The sequence below is a fragment of the Indicator indicator genome, chromosome 6, assembly GCF_027791375.1.
Source record: "Indicator indicator isolate 239-I01 chromosome 6, UM_Iind_1.1, whole genome shotgun sequence".
NCBI lineage: Eukaryota > Metazoa > Chordata > Aves > Piciformes > Indicatoridae > Indicator > Indicator indicator.
Window position 1 is genome coordinate 17,645,300 of NC_072015.1, and position 21,111 is coordinate 17,666,410.

The 21,111-nt window shown below is 39.2% G+C and overlaps 1 protein-coding gene across 4 annotated transcripts in view; it reads left to right on the forward strand.

Annotated features, from left to right (window-relative positions):
* CDH18 (cadherin 18) overlaps positions 1-19,243 on the forward strand; it is a 110,867-nt gene extending 91,624 nt beyond the window's left edge. For 3 of the 4 annotated variants that reach the window (XM_054381776.1, XM_054381773.1, XM_054381777.1), the window contains 3 exons: positions 4,217-4,334; positions 16,271-16,522; positions 18,753-19,243. In XM_054381776.1, coding sequence (XP_054237751.1) covers positions 4,217-4,334; positions 16,271-16,522; positions 18,753-19,243 — 861 coding nt within the window. Of the gene's footprint in view, positions 1-4,216; positions 4,335-16,270; positions 16,523-18,740 lie in introns of all 4 variants that reach the window. The other variant, XM_054381772.1, reaches the window with a different exon arrangement.
* Positions 19,244-21,111: the final 1,868 nt, after the last annotated feature.

Genomic DNA, 21,111 nt, shown 5'->3' on the forward strand with positions numbered 1-21,111 from the left:
TAGGAAAATGAGATTTTGAAATCTTCCACAAAATGAACTTGCAAAATGATTTTTTTTTTTTTGCTTCACACACAACTCTTTTATTATTATTAAGACAAAGGGGGCAAATAACAATGTAAAAAAAAAAAAAAAAACAAAAAAAAACATTTAAATACTTTTTGCTGGAAGTGTTGACAGTTTTCTGAATGTTTCCAAGTTCAGCTTTAACTGGTGGAGTATGAACCTATTAAATTATCTGACTAGATCATCTAGTCACTTTCACTCTAGGTCTCCAAAGATAATGTATTTTCTGGATGCTTTTCAGAGGAATCCTAGAAAAAATTGTGATAGCAGTAAAATGTCATTTCCCTGACACTATCTGTCATTGTAAATTAAGAAACAAGTACATGGACATGCATATACACACACAGAGAACTTTTTCAGAATTGGGTTGTATAAATATTTTGCTGACAGTACAGTCTGCCTTACCAGGGATGCTGTTATTTCTAATAGGCAAAGGAAATCAATGTTAGCTGGTCAGAAACGCCTCTGCTGTAAGTTTGTTGTGTGTATATTTACTTGCTTATTGATTCAGTTCTGAAAAAGATCTAAGTAGAATTTAGCATCTGCTCTCTAACCTCTTCAATTAGTTCTCCTCCATTCATGAAATTCTTTTCTCAACAACTCTTGCCTTTAGAATAATAGAATAACCCTTTCATTGCTTCATATCACAGCACATGAGGTTCTGTGTCTACATTTTTATTTTAATTGACTTTGGTAAAGTGTATATTAATGTTTGCTAGTAGACCATTAAGTAGTTGGCCTATTAATTTAAACAGTGTGGCCTGGGTTGAGTATTCATTTAGGTGTCAAGATGATACACACTTTTATTTCTTGTCTCTGAGTCAATGTCTTAGAAACCTTTTCCTTAGAAAGCAAGAGCCTTTCAGGAAACAGTATGAACTTTCTGTTTAAAAACAGTTCTGTCAAAAACATTTTGACCTGTCCTATTACACATACAGTGTGTATTTTCCACATGAAAAAGCATGGCTTTTTTACCATCCACTGCTATACTTTTTACATACTTTGGTGAATTCTGAAGATACTTGAATTTTCATGTGTGAAATTAGGGAGTGTAGACAGTAGGTTTTGTTGAGTTTTAAAATCAGTCTTAAAAGCAAATAAATTTTATACTGGTTATGTGACACTGAGACCTTATAAAATGTCACTGTATTTTTTGCATAAGAGAGGACAACAGGACAAAGATATATCTACTGGGCTGTCAAATAAAACATTAAAATGCATCATAAAATGGCTTATATGTCACTGGTAAATGCCACTGAGAATTAATAAACAATATTTAATAAACTCATATATTTTAAAGGTCTTACCTGGATTTTTTACAGCTGTGTGTGGTATTTAACTGCATGTTTAGTATTTGAGCAATAACAGAGACTTACTCTCTTGAAAATAGTTTTCCATCAAGTATTTTTTTTTGTCTTGCTTTGCCTCACACCATTTCAACATTATTAACGAAACGGTATGCATTTCCATATGATATACCACCTTTGCAAAATTCAGAAGAGAACAACTAGCTTTTCACAAACTTTTTTACTGATGTGGCCATGACTTTGATAAACTGCATGATTATAGACTTTTCAGATTGATCTTATTCTGATGCAGTTCAGCCAAAAAGTATTATGAAAAACTTTTAAAATATTCTCAGCAATCATCATCACCTCAGTCTCTAGAAGCAAGGGAGCAGAACTGGAGAGATGTGAACATTCCACTGGTCATTCAGGACAGGGTTAGAGATCTCCTATACCATCTGAAGACACACAAATCCACGGGGCCTGATGTGATGCATCTATGAGTGCTGAGAGAGCTGGCTGACACAGTTGCTGAACCTCTCTCCATCATCTTTGAAAAGTCATGGAGAACAGGAGAGGTGCCTGATGACTGGAAGAAGGCAAATGTCACTCCAGTCTTCAAAAAAGCTAAGAAGGAGGACCCAGGCAACTACAGACCAGTCAGCCTCACCTCCATCCCTGGAAAGTTGATGGAGCAGCTCATGCTGGAGGTCATCTCTAATCACATGGAAGACAAGGAAGTTATCAGGAGTAGCCCACATGGATTTACCAAGCAGAGATCCTGTCTGACTAACCTGATAGCTTTCTATGAAGTTATGAGCAAATGGGTAGATGAGGGCAGAGCAATGGATGTCGTATACCTTTTGATACTGTGTCCCATAACATCCTCATAGAAAAGCTCAGGAGATGTGGCATAGATGGTTGTTCAGTGAGGTGGATTGCAAACTGGCTCCACAACAGAGTTCAGAGGGTTGTCATCAATGGCACAGAGTCAACTTAGGGGCCTGTGGCAAGTGATGTCCCCCAGGGATCAGTACTGGGTCCAGTTTCGTTCAATATCTTTATCAACGACCTGGATGAGGGCATTGAGTGCGCCCTCAGCAAGTTCGCTGATGATACAAAACTGGGTAGGGGGAGGTGGGGTTGGCTGACACCTGTCAGGCTGTGCAGCCATCCAACGTGACCTGGACAGGCTGGAGAGCTGGGTGAAGGCAAACCTCATGGAGTTTAATAAGGACAAGTGCAGGGTCCTACATCTGGGGAGAAATACCAACAGGCACCAGGACAGGTTAGGGGCTTCCCTGCTGGAAAGCATCTCCACAGAGAATGACCTTGGAGTGCTGGTGGACAGCAAGTTCTCCATGGAACAACAATGTGCCCTTGTGGCCAAGAGAGCCAATGGGATCCTGGGATGCATCAAGAAGAGTGTGTCCAGCAGGTCTAGGGAAGTTCTTCTACCTCTCTACTCTGCCCTGGGGAGACCACACCTGGAATACTGTGTCCAGTTTTGGGCTCCCCAGTTCAAGAAAGACAAAGACTTGCTGCAGAGAATCCAATGGAGAGCCACAAGGATGATTAGGGGACTTGAGCATCTCCCCTATGAAGAGAGACTGAGATCCCTGGGGCTTATTTAGTCTTGAGAAGAGAAGACTGAGAGGGGATCTGATCAATGTCTATAAATATGTAAGGGGGCTATAAATATGTCAGGAGGAGGGGGCCAGGCTCTTTTCAGTGGCTCACAGTGATAGGACAAGGAACAATGGGTTCAAACTAGAACATAGAAGATTTCACCTCAACATGAGGAGAAACTTCTTTACAGTGAGGGTGACAGAGCCCTGGAACAGGCTGCCCCGGGGGATTGTGGAGTCTCCTTCTCTAGAGACTTTCAAAACCCACCTGGATGCATTCCTGTACGGACTATCCTAAGTGATCCTGCTCTGGCAGGGGGGTTGGACCTGATGCTCTCTTGAGGTCCCTTCCAACCTCTGATATACTGTGATCAGTATTGTTAATTGTCTAAGGTGTGTATAGTCATAAAATATACTGTATTGTATATAGTTAATGAAATAAGCATTGTGCTATATTGGCTTTAAAATATATTTGTTTTCTCTTATGTGAATGGAAATAGAGAACTCTGTAATTTTATTTTTAAAACGGCCCAAATCACTTGAGCATGTACTGTTTATGCTTCAGGTTCAGTCCAGACAGATTACAGCTGAACACTGAACAGAAAAATTCTTATTAAAAGAACACTTTCCCTTAGGACATCTGTCAACTCAGTGCATCAGACTGTGTGGGCTTCACTGCCTATACCACAAGAACAACATTTATTAAATTCTACTTCAGCACTTGAGCTTCCAGACCCAGCATGAAAATGAAAGCAGAGGTAGAAATATTGCTTGGTCATACATTCCAAAAGCTTAGCTCAGCTTTAATTGAAAGTGAATTTTAAAAACCACCAGGGCTTTTGAAGGCAAAGACTACCTTTCAAAAATTCCTCTCCCACACATGGCATTACATACTTGACATTTTGGCTAAATAATGTTTTTTCCTTACAAATACTGAAGTGCATCTAATTACTAGGATGGCAACTAGATCACACCCTGCATTGGCCATCCTGGTTCAGTCTGAATTTTGGCTCTATGAAAAAAGATGTTTGCATGAAACTGTAATTCTGAAAGTCACAGGATGAAGTGCAGATGGTGAAAATCTCTGTTCCAGATTCTGACTGTGTCCGAATGTCAGGATGTATAAAAACTTTAGATGCAGAAAATAGCAATAAGATAAGTTTAAGCGTTGTACTGAGATCAGGTACCATTTGCATCAAATTCAAATTTCAACACATTCACTGTTCATTTTTATTTCAGGTAATTCAGACTATCACTGCAACTGACAAAGATAACTCTGCAAATGGGGCAAGATTCCATTTTTTCCTTGATGAAGGGCGTTCTTTGAATCCCAACTTTACTCTAAGGGACAATGAAGGTAAATTAAACACATAAATCTCAAAGAAATGTATCTCTGTCTTGTCTGGGATGTCTCATTAAACAGAACAATTTCCATGCATTTCTTGAAAGAAGAGGAAAACTGTAACCTGTCAGCACTGAACTGGCTGGTGTCAAGGGCATGGTGTATACAACATACTGCAAACTATGACTAATCAAATACTGAATTTTAGTTTTAGGTTTAGTTTTAGCATTTATACTTCATGCATTCAGGAATGTTTTTAAAAAGTGGATTTATGAAATGTTCATAATTTGGTCTATTTCGAGGTCAGTAGCACTGAATGGGTGCTGTCAAGGTTATTGATAGTTATAGCTTAAAGAAGAAAATATAAATTTAAGCAGCATAAAAAGTTGAATTTATGCTTACTTTTATGAATGATACCAAGAGCAGGTCTTTGAGTGCTTCTTGGATGATAGTCTGTTGATTCACGCTCTTCCTAACAAAGTGTGCCTACAAAATCACAAATTCACAGCAGATAGGCCCAGCAGGAAAAGGGCCTTCAGGGTCACCCAGTCAAGTGTTTCTAAACAATTATTGAATCAAATAACCATCCAGCCTTTAAAAAAACAAACCAACCAACCCACAGCAAAAAGACCAAACCAACCAAAATCAAATCAGCCTTATTATTTGTTGAGTAATGCCTCGTATTTTCCATATTGTAACCTCATGAAAATGAGAGTAAACTGAATGCTTGTCTGTAGCTTTTCTGTATGTGTGTATGGTGTCATTTTGTTTGTATACATGTATGGATGTGTTGGCTTTATTTTACAGTTATATTCTTGCAGGAATGCTGTCATAGACTGCCTTCTGAGATCTTACATTACCATTGTGTGTTTAATAGGCTCCACAGGGCAGGTGGTTGATTCACCATCCCTGGAGGTATTTAAAAAACACTGACATGTTGTGATAAGGAACATGGGTATAGCACCAGACTTGGTCAAGTTAGATAGTGATTGGACTCGATGATTGTAAAGGTCTTTTCCAACCAAAATGATTTTATGATTCTATATTTAAGCTATTCTTTATTCCCTTTCAGGGAAGGAGACTGCATAACCTGATCTTGTGATAAGGAACATGGGTTTAGCACCAGACTTGGTCAAGTTAGATAGTGGTTGGACTCAATCATTGTAAGGGTCTTTTCCAACCAAAATGATTTTATGATTCTATATTTAAGCTATTCTTTATTCCCTTTCAGGGAAGGAGACTACATAACCTTCCTAAAGAATCTGTTTCAGTGTTTAAGTATACTTACAACAGAGAAAAAATAAATGTCAAAGAGAGTGTTAGAACTTCTCATAAATCTCTAATGCATTGATGTAATGATTTGGAAGTAAGTATGCAGTAATAAGAATTTGCTGCTTGTTTTGGTGCTTTAACTAGAATACCTAGCTATTTTAAGCTGAATGTTGCAATTAATAGATTATACAAACAAACAAACAAAAAAAAAAACAGGGGCATAAAAACCTCCTACTGGTAAGGTAGTTACCTAAAATAATCTTTGAGTCTATGAGCAAATTTGTTATCATAGGATTAGAGAGGTTATAAGTGACAATTTAAAAACATTCACAGTGTTTAAGTGAAAGCCCAGCAAAATACAGTCCTGTAAATTCAAATTGCAAACAGATTTAAATTTCTTAATGTTTTTTCAAAAGGAAAATGAAAAGTAACAACTGGACTCATGAGCTCTTCAGAGTTGCGAGATGTCACAGTGCTTGCTTTGCTTGTAAATTTCATTTCTTCTCCTCAAAAGAGAGCAAGGAATTTTTTTTTTTTAAAGATCCTAATTATTACCCTGATAATAGTTATCCTTAGTATAGCATGTCTTTTCTTTCTGAATAAAATACTGTCTAAACCAGTGGGGTCTTTAACCTCTCTGACTCACAATGCAGGAGAGTAAGCTCTTTTGTGTCCCAATGTCTGAGTCTTTAATTCAGAGACCTTATAGGAAGAAGAGGAAAGAAAATGAAAGTAAAGAAATGCTTTGTCTATGATTGAAATGTTATTTTTTTCTGATTAGTTGGGCAGATTATTCTTGGATTTCTAGAAAAAAAGAGTAGTGTTGATATTGTCCACTTTGACTGAAATCCAGGGGACTTACACAAGCATAAGTTTCTGTAGTTTGTCCCTACCTATCTATAGACTACAGCCATATACAATCTCAGCACGTGTAATTCATGTCAATAATATTCCATGGCTTCAGCAGAGGAAACAGATATTAAAGCATTAGGCCACATAATTTGTCATATAACCAGTTAAACTGCTATCTCTTGAGCCTCAGCTTGTGCTTTTTTTACTCATTACAATCAACAATGTTAAAGCTCCAGACTTTGAATATGCAACCTTATAATGCAGTGCTTAAAAACTTCTGGAAAATGTAGTTCAAGGGACAACCACAGGGCTGTGCCAAATATGCAGTCCAGCAGAACCTAAGAATTGCTTGGATCATCTTCTGAGTTCTCTTGGTGTTTAAAATTTTCATTTGAAACAAAAAAAAAAAAAAAAAAAAAGGAAAAGACAAAAAAGGATACTTTTCCCCCTATAGGCTGTATTTTCATGCTACAATAGGTTCTTTGTTGATATTTGATTTGGTTTTATATAATGACAAAGTACTATTTAGAGAGAGTAAAGCTTAAGAACAAGATGACAGCAAGCAAAATGGTGCAGTATCTGTATACCTGTAAGCAAGAGAGAACAAGAGCTGAAATAGATTTTCCTTGCTGTACAAAGAAAACACATCATTGTAATCATTTCCTGCCTTTTTTTTTTTTTTTTTTTTTTTTGTCTATTTCGGAATTGTACTTACAAAGGCTTTTTAATGAAAACAGGGATGTTTAGAATTTATTCTGTCCAGAAAAATGCTGTATTTTCTATTAAAACCTGAACATTGATGTTTTTTTTTAAACCTGATGTGCTTTTATGTTGCAGTTCAGTTGCTACATATTTCAGTTCATTGTTTTATGTGTTCTCATTTTGGATTTTAGGATGTTAGATAATTTATAATTTTTTTTTCACTTTTGTGTAATATCTCAGTTTCACACTGCTTAATCAGAAATACTTTCTTTTGTATGTTCAATTAAAAGTTTGGGAGGGCAATATGAGACTAAAACCACCTTCCCTTGGGAAATCAGAAGGAAGATGACAGAACTTCACATAGGAGCAGTCTCTAAATACTGTATTTAAAATTTTTTATTTAATTATTTTAATCCTGAAGGCTTAAAGAATGGTTGTTGCATTTGCCAAAATGTGTTAGTTTGATGGAAAATGCATGTGTGCATTTGTCATTGTTATGGTATCCCCAGCCATTAATATACAGACACATACATTTGCATAATCTGTCTTTGAGTAAAAAAATATCATTCCCTTTTTATGCCTATTATGTTATCTATTAGGGACCTCTTTCAGAATTTACACAACACTTTTCAGAGAGTTAGCAAAAGATTGAATTCTCAAAGAACAGTTCACTTAGGTGCAAGAGAACATTTATGCACTGTAAAGCATTGTATTGCTAGTGATATTTTTTTTTTCCACAAGATATACAGTCTACCATGAATGCTCCATTGTACTGTAAATTTCCTGGGCAATAAGTGTTTGTGCAGAGACTGTGCACATTCACCCAACACCAGCAATAAGATTTGTACATTATCTTGCTTTAATAAATTGAGACTGCTGACTTCTGAAAGTAGTTTGCCTTACTTTCAAGGCAAGAACTCCCCAGAGAATGCTTAGCATTTGTGCTCCTCTCCTTTTCTTTCATCAGGACAAATTCATTTCATAAAATTATCTGCAATTTTATTTTTCCCCTCTGCCACTTTTTTCAAAGACCTGGCCTTTTGAAAACTTCCAAGTGATGGAGAGTATTATGGAGGTAGGCCAATTATTTTAGACTATCCCTTTGGAAATTTCTCTTTCTTAGTGTTATGCCACAAGATACTTTAATACCCATAGAAGTAGAGACCTGCTTTCATGTAAAATCTGGAGCACAGTAACCTCAATGGCACCTGCATGGAATGAAATTTGCGATTTGTTCATCCAGCCATGCCCATGATGCATATTAACATTGTCCTGCATCACAGATCAAAAATGTGTACAGAAATGATCAGTTTTACTTGTCTTTGCTGTTATTTAAGGAGAAAGCTGCAGAGGGTCATTCATCCCATCCTAGCATGAATTGCCTTCCAGACATTTCTCCTTATCTCTCTTCCCTGATATGTGCAAAATTCTTATCTCTGACCCTACTGTCACAGCACCTATTACAGACCAGTGAACTGGTTTTAGGGTTTTTGGGTTGCAAATAAGTATGCCAGATACCAGACCATGTCTTAGTTGCTCTAGAACATCTGAAGCATCATTAAAAAAGATCAGGATGTGTGATGGTTTGCTTCCGGACTGAGCTAGCATGGTTATTGTCAGTGAGGGAGGGGGATTTCAGCTCTCCACTGTAACAGGATGAAACTCCCCATTTGCAACCCAACATGATCAGGAAATAGCTACATAGTTCCTGCTTTCATTTACATCTGTCATAGGCTGAGTTGAATCTGCTGCTGTTCATACCATGCTGCTGTCATTCCAGCTTCAAAATGAAAGTGCTGGTTGGAGGAAAATACTATGGGGCTTGAAGTTCACACATTATAACATGAGAGGCTTCATGTTCTGGTTGCTGCTTTCAGTTTCTGGGTTCAGGGTGTAGGTTTCTTCTGCTGGTCTGGATGCAGGTCAGGGGTTGGGTGGGGGGTGAATAGGTCCTTGGCTTCTGCTTCTGCATTTTACTGCCCTTTACTGCAAATAGGCTAAGGTGATTGTACATTGTATTACTTCATTTGTAGTAAAAGTCTCAGGCCTCATCTCAACCTGGAAGGTTTTTTTTGTGTGTGTGTCACTTTCCCTCACTTCTGTGTTGGGGGAGAGAAGCTGTGAGAGTGGGCTGTGCTAACCCAAGACAGTTCATGTTTGGTGTCTTAACTAAGACAATTTTAGCATGAGGCAAAAAGGTTGGGATAACGTGAAGTGTGGTAACAAGAGGATTCAGTTAAGGCTTGAAGCTTCTTAAGGAGAGTTTTGTATAGTTTTTTTGTTTCTTTGGTTGGTTGGTTGGTTTTCTGGTGGTGCATTTGCTTTCCAGGGGTGGATGGGGCTGATGTGCTGGGGTCCTGTGTGTGCTCACTGTGATGCTGAGCATCACCTTGGGGGAGTGGCTTAGAGCTGTGCTGTTGCTCTGATGGTTACTGGCCTGCCAGGTTTTGTTCAGAGCAATACAGCACTCTCCCAACGATACCACTGCAAAATCTGCCCCAATGCTGGATAATTATGAGTGGCAGGGAAAGTATGGGCAAGTGCCTAGGACAGTGGTCACCTCCAGTGGTTTGGAATTTCACCCCTGAAGTAGTGCAAAATCCTGACAGCCTGGTGAAATGTTTAGAAAATGTCTGTTGTCAGCGTGGAAGTTCCCGAGAGATAGAAATGACTGTGATGTGCTGGGGCCTGGTCCATGCCTATAAAGCCCCTCTCATCACTGTCCAGAGTGCTCAGGAGCAAGAGAAGGTCTCTGGGCCTCAGAGAGACCCACAGCCATGGCAGATGCACCAGAGAACCAGCCTGTACTAGTATCAGCTGCCCCTGTGTGGAAGAAGAAATATACAATGAAATCAGCTTGTCTGGCAATGGATGAAGATGAATCTAGGTCATCAAGGGAACAAGAAAAAGAGCCAGGGGTGGTCACTCAGTCTTCATGTCTGGCTTTGGGAGATGGCCATGGATAAATGGTGGATGAAATTAGTAGCAGTCCCCAGCAATGAGAGGAAAATCTCTCTTCCTCTGTACAGGCCTATGTTTCAGCTTGGAAAGAACTGTCCCAGAAGATGAAGTGAATCTGAGAGAACCTGTCCTATTCCCCACCTGTATGGTCCCATGTTCCAGCCATGAGGAACAGGCACTTCCCTGTCCAAGGGAGAGGATCTAGGAGGCACACACCATAAAATATCCAATGGTTTTACTTAGCTGACCATGGGGAGGACAGGAGGAAGTGGGATGGAAAACCCACAGCAGTCCTAGCTGCACAAATGCATGAATTACAAGGAAATTCTCCCTGGAAGAATGCTGCCCTAGTTTCCAGTGGAAAATCATCCAAAAAGAGCAGACAAGCAGATACTGCTTCAATTCCTCCTGAAGGGACTCCCAAAGAATCTCCACAGGACATGAGTAATTCCAGTCAAAATTAAAAGGGCCCTGCCTCCAACCAGATGGAGCAGAGGGACATCTGGTTTTATTGGACTGTGTGGATCCAATGGCTTGGCAAGCTGAACCCCTGAGAGTAGATACAGGTGCACAGTGCACTCTGATGCCATCAAAGTACAAGGGGTGGAACCTATCCGTATTTCTAGTTTGACAGGGGGATCCCAGCAGCTGAATGTGTTGGAAGCTGAGCACCGGAACGCAAGCCACAATTTACCTTCACTTGGAAGGGTAAAAGGAGTCACTGGAATTGACTGTCCTAGGCATGGAAATAGAACCCCAACATTTGGACTGATCATGGAATGATCCAGTCTGTACAGGAACAGGGTGGAGCTCCAGAGCATGTGCAGTGAAAAAATTGTGTACTGCAAGGAGATCTCATTTTAAGTGAGAATGGACAGTGAATGATGTATAAAGTCTGTTGCTTGGTGTTAATTGCTGCTGGGCATGACACAGAAATAAGGGTGGATAATGTCACAGGTTGAGTTGAATCTGCTGCTGATATTTGATACCATACTGCTGTCACGCCAGCTTTGAAATGCAAGTGCTGCCTGGAAAAAAGTATTATGGGGCTTGAAATGCAGATTGTAACATGAGAGGCTTCCTGTTCCAGATGCTGTTTTCAGTTTCCAGGGTGGATTTGTGTTTTTTTTCCTCTCATGTGGCTTCAGGTCAGAGGGTGGTGTGGGTAGGTCTCTATCTTCTGCATTGCTTCTGCATTTTGCTGCACTGTTCTGCAAATAGACTAAGGTAATTGTGCATTGTATTATCTCATTTCTAGTAAAACTTTTTATCTGAACCCAGAGGGGTTTTTTGTGTTACTTTCTCTCACTTCTTTGTTGGGAGAGAGGGGATGTTGAGAGCAGGCTGTGCTAACACAGGAAAGCATCAGTGAAATGCTTGCTCTGATTATGCAGTGTTGCAAGTTACTACTGCCTTTCTGTGAAATATCCTGTAAGGAAGACAAGTAGGAACGTGAAAGAAACATCTGAGAAACTGTCAAGTTAACCTTCTACATGATGACTCTGTATCATGTGATGAGTTGCATCTCCTGCTATTCATACCATGTGGTGATGTCATGCCAGCTTCAAAATGAGAGTGAAGTATTACAGGGCTTGAAGTTCACAATGCAACATGAGAGGCTTTATTTGGGTTGCTGCTTTGGGGTTCTGGGTTTGTGAGTATTTTTTATGTGTTACTTTTCCCCTCATTTCTGTTTTGGAGGGAAACAGGCAGGTTAAACTGTTACAACGGGTTAACCTCTTACACTGTATGTACAGTCCATAGAAGTGCTGTTTCTGTATATTAGTTGAGCTAGTATTATCACTGAAACAACAAAGAAGGTGGAAAAGGAATTCTGTTACAAGAAACCAGGACTAGCTACCATAGAGTGAGGAATTTTTCTTTCTCAGGCCTCTGAGCATCTTTGATAATTTTTTTAATTTAAATATGTTTGATCTAAGTTTGATCATATAGGCAACCTAGGTCATAAAGTACAGCACAGAATCACAGAACATTAGGGTTTGGAAGAAACCTCGAAAAATCATCTTGTCCAACCCTGCTGCCAGAGCAGGCTCACCTAGAGTACATCACACAGGAATGCATCCAGGCAGGTTTTGAATGTCTGCAGAGAAGGAGACTCCACAACCTCTCTGGGCCAGTGTTCTGTCACCCACACAGTGAAGAATTTTTTCCTTATGTTCATGTGGAACCTTCTATGCTCCATCTTGCACTCGCTGCCTCTTGTCCTATCACTGGCCATCACTGAGAAGAGCCTGGCTTCATCCTCCCAACACTTGCCCTTCACATATTTATAAATATTGAGGTCACCCCTCAGTCTCCTCTTCTCCAGGCTAAAGAGACTCAGCTCCCTCACTCTTTCCTCATAAGGGAGATGTTCCACTTGCTTAGTCATCTTTGTGGCTCTGTGCTAGACTCTCTCATGCAGTTCCCTGTCCTTCTTGAACTGTTTGGCCCAGAACTGGACACAGTATTCCAGATGTGGCCTCACCAGGGCAAGGTAGAATGGGAGTAGTACTTCTCTCCACCTACTAACCACACCTATTCTAATACACCCCAGGATGCCATTGGCCTTCTTGGCCATGTCCTAACACATCACAGTGATGTGTGTCTCTCAAGAACTTCTGGTCTGACAACATACTTTTTCCAAATATTTTTTAAACATTTGTCAGGATTTTGTACTTGTATGGATGTGAAATTCTAAAACACCAGAGGTGACCACAATCCTAGACACTTGCCCATATGCACCCACACACCCTGCCACTTGTAATTATCCAGACTAGGGGTAGATTTTCAGGTGGTATTCTCAGGAAAGATTTATATTACTCTGGACAAGACCTGGGACACATTTAGGAGTAGGTTGGTTTGGGTGTCCCAAGAATATTAAAAGTGCTCAAAGGATGAAAAAGTGTTCTCCACTATTCCTTCCTTCCATTCATCCATCCATCCATCCATCCATCCATCCATCCATCCATCCATCCATCCATCCATCCAAATACCAGCTTAACCAAGTGTCCAGTGGAATAATCAAATGATAATCCAGTACATCAACATGATGGTTCTAATTCATTTTCATAAGGTGATAAACACCACCACAAGGAGCACATGGAGTACATAAGGATTTATTTATGCAATCTAACCAGGGCCAGGCCAGAGCCCATTGACCCCAGCCACTCCAAGAAAGCAAATGCATTAACATGGTAAAAATACTAAAGAAAAAAAAGGTATACAAAATTATTTTAACAAGTTCTAGTTGAATTTTCTCATTATTTCAACCCCTTCAGGTACCATGTTGGGTACCAAAATAGATGGTTGCAGTTTTGACTCAGCTGAGTTTCAACAGCTGCTCTCAGAAAGCACCCCCACTCCTTCACCCCTCCCAGGCTGGTGCAGGAGCAAAAGAATGACCATGTGGGTTGAGATATATAGAGTTTAATGGAATAATACAAAAATTGCTGGATTTTTGTAGCAAACAAGGGAGAAGACAAACCAAACCAACAAGCCAGCAAGCAGAAAAGGGAAACACCCAATCCCAGAAGCAGAAGAACTAACAAAAACCAGAAACAGGAAGTATCACATATCACAGTCTGAACTCCAAGTCTCATCATTCTTTCCCCTGGACAAGCTTTTTGTTATACAGCAGGCATGACATCAGCATGGAATTGTGTCTCCATTAGCTGATTCATCTGGCTGTTCTCTCCCAGAGGAATCTTGGACACTTTGTTGTGTGATTGACATGACCCTGGACACTTTGTTGTGTGATTGACATCACCCTGGACACTTTGCTGTGTGGTTGATATCCTTTCATTGTTGTAACTTTGGAACTGTCACTTTTTTGAAATTGCTTTCTCTTTCTCTTCAGAAGTATATATGCTAAAAAGTGCATGTAGGAGCATTACACTTCTGTGATTTCAGTGAGATTTCTGTGTGATCATTCAGACTTCAGTTTATTGTGGTATTGGTGCTGAGGTGAAAAAAGGACAACCCACAAGGTGAAACAGGACTGTGACTGTTCTCTTCCAATGAAGCTTAATAATACAGGTGACGTCCGTTACATAGCACTTAGCCTTGTACCTCCTCCACTGGACCCAGTGTAGTACCCTGGGGAGGTCAGATTTCATTATTACATGGTTGGGTTTTTTTTAATCTTCTGAGTTTATAAGATAAAGTTGTATTGCAGCCCAACAGATCAGTATTTCCACTGAAGTAACACTAAAGTTGTGTGCTGCAGAGTTTGTAGCATGAGGCTGTTTGAGGATGCCTAAAAATCCTTAGGCTGTTTGAATAATGTTGAAACAAGCACTGTGTAATGTGAGAGAAGATAAACCTGGGGCACTGTTGTCCATACTGCCTGCTGAGAAGGGTCCCTGGTGCAATTTATTCACTTTGACTGAGGTTGGATGTTCATGAATGAGTTCTAGTTTAACCAGACCAACAAAATACCAGGAAGAGTGGTAAAATTCAGAGTTCCAGAGATCATACTCAGTCCCCAGCCTTCTTTTGTTTAATCATCTGCAATTGCAGGAGATAACAAGAGAAAATCTTACAGAGGAGCTCTGCTGATAATCTTTAACAAGTTGCATTTTAAGGAAATTATAAACTGGATTCTGAACAATTAGAAAGTCCTGAAATTCCCTGCTAATCATGGATATCTGAGTTTATTTCTGCTCTTGGCTTGCATCTAGATCTGAATCTGCTACTGATTTGGCAGCTTACAGATAGATCAATTGAATTTCACTTTGTATTTGATGGTGGTTTCCCTTTTTGAAACACTGAAGATTTTATGTGTCTCCTCCAGCAATATTAAGGAAGTTAGGACTGCTAGGAAAGAGTAGAAATTAAAAAAAATGTATTTTAAAAAGCAAATAAAAGGGTTTTTTTATGCAGTATTGTGCATCAGAAAGATAAAAAGCTGATTACTTGTAATCTGTGTTCCACAAGATTATTTTCTGCTTTAGTAGTATTTTTAAGTAGATCACTGAGATTGTTGGTGCATTTGTTTAATTAACAGTAGAAGGCTGTACATGTATTAAAAGAAAAAACTGGTCCAAATTTGTAAAATAAGACTTGAGAATTTTCCATATATCTTAGAATTAGACTAGCAGAGCCTATTAAGACCTTCATAGGTGGACATAGTCTGTAATTATGGCCTTAAGGCCACTGCTTAGTCAGCAATCTGAATTTCAGTGATATAAAGTTTGATTTCTTCAATCAATTCAATTATAACACACAACACTTTTCTCCCTAGTCTAATTCCATCATTATGTAGAAATCATTTATTTCTTAACAATAAGATAATGAAAAGGTCAACATTAATGAGAATACCACAGTGTATTTTTATAAGATTCACAAACTCAGATTAAGCAATATGGATACAGGCTAGAGCTTAAAAAGAGTTTTTTATAAAACAAAATTAATATTTTTGCATGGCATGTCTTGTAAGTATATAGGAGTCATTTCCATGATGCTGTATCAAAAGAAAACATTGATACACTTTATATTGTTTAGTTACCTCTGTGTTACAGTTCTTGTGCAGGTTATTGAAATCACATCTTCATTTTGTGTGTGTGTGTAGGAAGAAACTTTGTAAGGTAAAGTATATGTTTTATCATAGGTATTTTATAATCTTTATGGAAATAACATTTCCAGAACATGATGGTCTTGCTTTGTCTCAGATATTTTCAGATGAAAGGTTTATCTGTTCATTTTATTCTGGTTTCAGTACTTTTACTGAAGGTATTTTGCCATTCTTCTGAGGATCAAGTGGATTTTATGTTGTGGGTGAATTCCACAACAGATATTGTCAGAATTCAAATTACTCATATTTACAAGTGTCTGTATAGTAGTGACAGCATAGTATGGGATTAAAACACTTGCAAACCAAGGCAAAAACGTTTGTCAAAGTTTAGACTCTACAAAAAGTACGTGATCTTAAATAATCTTATTTATGTAATGTTAATTACTTTTCCATGACTCCTTTTTTCCTCCCACTGACCACAAAGGCTTCCTGACAAACTTTAATTCTAGATTGTGTGTTTTCACAGATTAGGCTTTTCTTGTTTTAACATGCACCATGTTTCTACACAACTGGGAACAGTCAGTAACAGTTCTCTTTTTTTTTTTTTTTCTTCATTAAAATTACATTCATTCTGGTTTTGCTATTCTAGATAACACAGCCAGTATCCTGACAAGACGAAAGAAATACAGTCGAACCACTCAAGACATGTATTACCTCCCGGTTTTGATTTCCGACGGCGGAGTGCCCTCTCTCAGCAGCAGCACTACTCTCACAATTAAGGTTTGCGCCTGTGAGAGGGATGGACGAGTGAGAACTTGCCATGCTGAAGCTTTCCTCTCCTCAGCTGGCTTGAGCACAGGAGCTTTAATTGCAATATTGCTCTGTGTTGTCATTCTTCTTGGTAAGCCATTTTCAGTAGTAAGTGATACTATCCTCCCGGTGGCTCTTTGAATGTGATGGCAAAAGTTTTGATTTGTGGCATGTTTTCGAACCAGAGGCTGTCTGGTAGTAAGAAGGGATTAGACACACATAGCTGTGATTAGGGGGGAAAGGTTTAGCTAAAATTAATAGGAGAAAATGCCTTTAAAGCATATTCATGAATACCTGGAATCCAGTAGAAATTACTTTTCTGAGCTTATCAAGTAATTAGCACTGCAGATTTCTTTTTTTTTTTCCCCATTTGGAAAGATTTCAAGAAGACATTGACTTTAATTCCATGTGTAGAGCAGTGTGGAAAATGATAGAAAATAGGTGAGGAAAGCATTTTGAAATGGCATTGCACTGCAAGAAGGGCCATTAGCACTGCATAAAAGCCATTTCTTCATTACCACTGTGGGATAAACTGATAGCAATGCACAACATAATCCACAGGGGCAAGACACATAGGAAGTATAAGATGACTCCATTAGCTAAATGCCATTGCAAGTGCATTCTGAAATAATGGGAATTGCAATGTGACTGACATAGGAGATTTGTTTTCAAAGGCTCTACATTTTGTAATGACTATTTTGCTCACAGCTTACTTCAGAGCTTTCTTGTCAGAAAGCTGTTATAAAATGTCAAGTAATGCATTTAGTTTATAATCTTACATTTCATCATACAAGAGTTAATATTTATAAAATCATAGAAATGCACTGGATTAGGTGGAACCTCTAGAGGATGCCTAGTCCAACTTCCCTTGCGGTAAACAGGGACTTCCCCAACTACATCAGGTTGCTCAGAGCCCCATCAAGCCTGATGTAGAGTCTTCAGGGATGGGGCCTCCACCATCTCACTGGGCAACCTGTTCCACCACCCTCACAGTATGGACCCTCTTCCAAATGTCCAATCTAAATTTACCCTTCTCTAGTTTAAAAACATTGTCACTTGTCCTAGTGCTACATCCTTTGTAAATAATCCCTCCCCAGCTTGCTTGCAGGCTCCTTTCAGTTACTGGAAGGCCTGCTGGAGCCTTCTCTTCTCCAGGCTGAACAACGCTGACTCAGCCTGTCTCCATAGCAGAGGTGCTCCAGCCCTCTGATCAAGAGGAAAAATAAATCTTTTAAATTTTATTTCAATATATATGGTTTCAATGAAGCACTGGAAGCCCTCCATAATGCTTCTAAAAAATGCCAGACCTAGTTACTCATTTCTCATTTAACTGAAATAATGTTATCCCCTCTTACATCCTAATTATCTAACAAGTGGATTTAATTATTGGTTCAAGAAATCCCAGCAGTCCCCACATAGAAAATGTTTAGTGGAAGAGTACTCTTTAATCATAGAATCATAGAACCATAGAATCAGTCAGGGTTGGAAGGCACCACAAGGATCATCTAGTTCCAACCCCCCTGCCATGGGCAGGGACACCTCACACTACATCAGGCTGGCCAGAGCCTCATCCAGCCTGGCCTTAAACACCTCCAGGGATGGGGCCCCAACCATCTCCCTGGACAACCCATTCCAGGCTCTCACCACTCTCATGGTGAAGAACTTCTTCCTCACTTCCAGCCTGAATCTCCCCACTTCCAGCTTTATTCCATTCCCCCTAGTCCTATCACTACCTGATATCCTAAAAAGTCCCTCCCCAGCTTTCTTGTAGGCCCCCTTCAGATACTGGAAGGCCACAATAAGGTCACGTTGAAGCCTTCTCTTCTCCAGACTGAACAGCCCCAACTCTTTCAGTCTGTCCTCATAGGAGAGGTGCTCCAGCCCTCTGATCATCCTGGTGGCCCTCCTCTGGACACGTTCCAGCACCCTTTGGAAGACCAGGCTGTCATTTCAGTACAGCGTTACTAATTTTACTAATTTTCCCCTTAATTATGTGGTCTCAGTCTTTGGTATGTTGCTATGTCAGAATGCAGCTGTATGGATTTCATGGGTGCATTCCAGGGATACAGTAACCTTTCTTCAGGTAACACACTACACAACAAAGGCATTGCTCACTTAGGAATCTAAATGCTCTTTTCTAGATTGGGCAGGTTTGGTGACCTTTTGCTACAGACTCCTGTCTGATATAGTGATCCCGAACATCAATATTAGCTTGAGATATTACCTCTGTACATGTGAATTATTATCTGCTCTTTGATTAGAGTATATATGTGTACTTCAGATGTAAACTTCAAACTTCATATCTGCAGTTTTCTCTTTAGCAATTGTGGTCCTTTTCATCACCTTAAGACGCAACAAGAAGGAGCCCTTGATCATTTCAGAAGAAGATGTCCGGGAAAATGTTGTGACATATGATGATGAGGGCGGTGGAGAGGAAGACACAGAAGCATTTGACATCGCAGCACTGCGGAATCCATCAGCTGCTGAGGAGCTAAAATACCGGAGGGATGTTCGTCCTGAAGTGAAGCCTATGCCCAGGCATCATACCTCCACAAGCCTTGACAGCATAGATGTTCAGGAATTCATTAAACAAAGACTGGCAGAGGCTGATCTGGATCCCAGTGTACCCCCTTATGACTCCTTACAGACATATGCCTATGAGGGTCATAGATCAGAAGCTGGATCGATCAGCTCTCTGGATTCAGCCACAACACACTCTGACCAGGATTATAATTACCTTGAGGACTGGGGACCTGAGTTCAAGACACTAGCTGAACTATATGGGGAAATAGAATCAGAAAGAACAACTTAGTTTTAATTCCCAGAACAGAGAGGTTCCTAAACAACTGGAGATATAATGGCAACAAAAGTAACAAAAAATGACTGCAGTACTTGGAACTGAGCAAGTTGTACACAGTTACTGTAAGACAAGTGCCCTTTTCATATTTGAAACTGGGTTCTCCAATTGGAAGAAAGCAAAATTTTGAAAAATACTGAAAAAAAAAAAGAAGCTATTGTCCCTTGTGTATGTTTTTTTAATTGCTCAATAAAGTCTGTGGTACCGTATCTGTAACAATATCTAAAGTAAAGGCAAGCAATGACATTTTTATTGCAATATGTTTAATATCTCCAAACTGCAGTAAAATTATGGTCATGCCTGTTTAGGAAGATAGTTAACAGGGGAGCAAGTCTCTTGCAGATGGTTGTGATGTTGCATTTCTAGCTGTGCTCTAGGCCTTGTGATCCCAACATGAGGTAGTCAATGGGGTTTACTGTAAGTGTGAGAAGTGCTAACAGTCTGTTTCCTTTACAGAAGGGATAAGCCACACTTTTCCTCTTCAATAAATGGTCCTTTGATGATTTAATCTTATCGAATTAGCAGGTTACATTAAGGTGATGTAATTTCAATATGTCCTTCATAATCCTTTCATCCATAACCAGCTAATAGAGGGAGGGCATCATTAATTGATAGCTCAAACATGGCTCTAGCCCATAACCCCAGACTTGCTCTGTTACTGCTTGTGAGAAGAACTGTTGTTTCCAGTGCTGTGCTTTTCCTTTTGACTTTTCATGGGAACATCATTCATTTACATGAAATGAATCCACAGTACTTTTTATGCAGTGAAGCAGATAAAGCATAGGCTCTTTCAATAAAACCAACAATGGCAGCACCGTTAAATTATGCAGTTGTTTGGTTCACTGTGCTTCACTTATGTCAACAGATGAAGATTTTCAGGTATTTTGCTGGTCTGAGACCAGGAGCTACAATGCTCAAAACACAGAGTTCTTAATTATGTCTCTCTATTTCAATGTGCAACTAAAAGCAAAATAGAACTGCTCACAAAACATAGCAAAAATTGAAACAAGAGTAAGATATTGCTTTTTTTCTTTTTAATTTAATCTACTGATACTTAATTTCTGTTAGAGTAATTTTCTAAGCAGAGCAAGCTTTTTTTCTTCCCATTTCAAGCATTGTGGGAACAGGAACATTTTAAACAAGTGGAGAAGGAAAAATAAAACATCATTATTGTAGTTTCTATGGATCAAATAGATTTCTGATGTTAGTAACTACTTAATATTGCAGAACTGTCACTCATTTCTGTTCAAATTTGCAGGCTGCTTAACATCTAATCCAGCAGACTGTTATATTTTCCATTGTTTTGTTTGAAACTCTAACCTTCTGTTTGTCTTTCTTGTGATAATAATGTGAGAGTACCAGGAGGTCATAATATCCAGTGAAAGTTTGTGAACCGTAAGGCTCACCATCTATTACCATCTTCTGCTTCTAAGAAAACTGTACCTCCACTTAGGGAAATGTACTTTGTGCAGTATGCATTTGATAGTGAAACTCTCCAGAGCAGTAGCCATGTACTGGTTTTTTTATTTTATTTTATTTTTACTTTCTGGGATGGTATGGCAAATTATACAGATCTGTGCACTCCACTAGATTCCTCTCTATGCATTTTAGGTGCCACTTACCTTCAGAAGGTCTGTATTGCTGACCTACTGTGGGCCATGCAGGTTAGCCAGATTATTAAGCCTTTCCTTTAATGTGTGGTTTGGTGGGTTCTAGTTAAGACTGAAACTTCTGATCAGTTCAACTTTGAGGATTAAAATTTTTCTTCATGAGCTCATTCCTGAGATGTAGATCACTGTTTTTAGTTTAAACAGCTTTCCAGA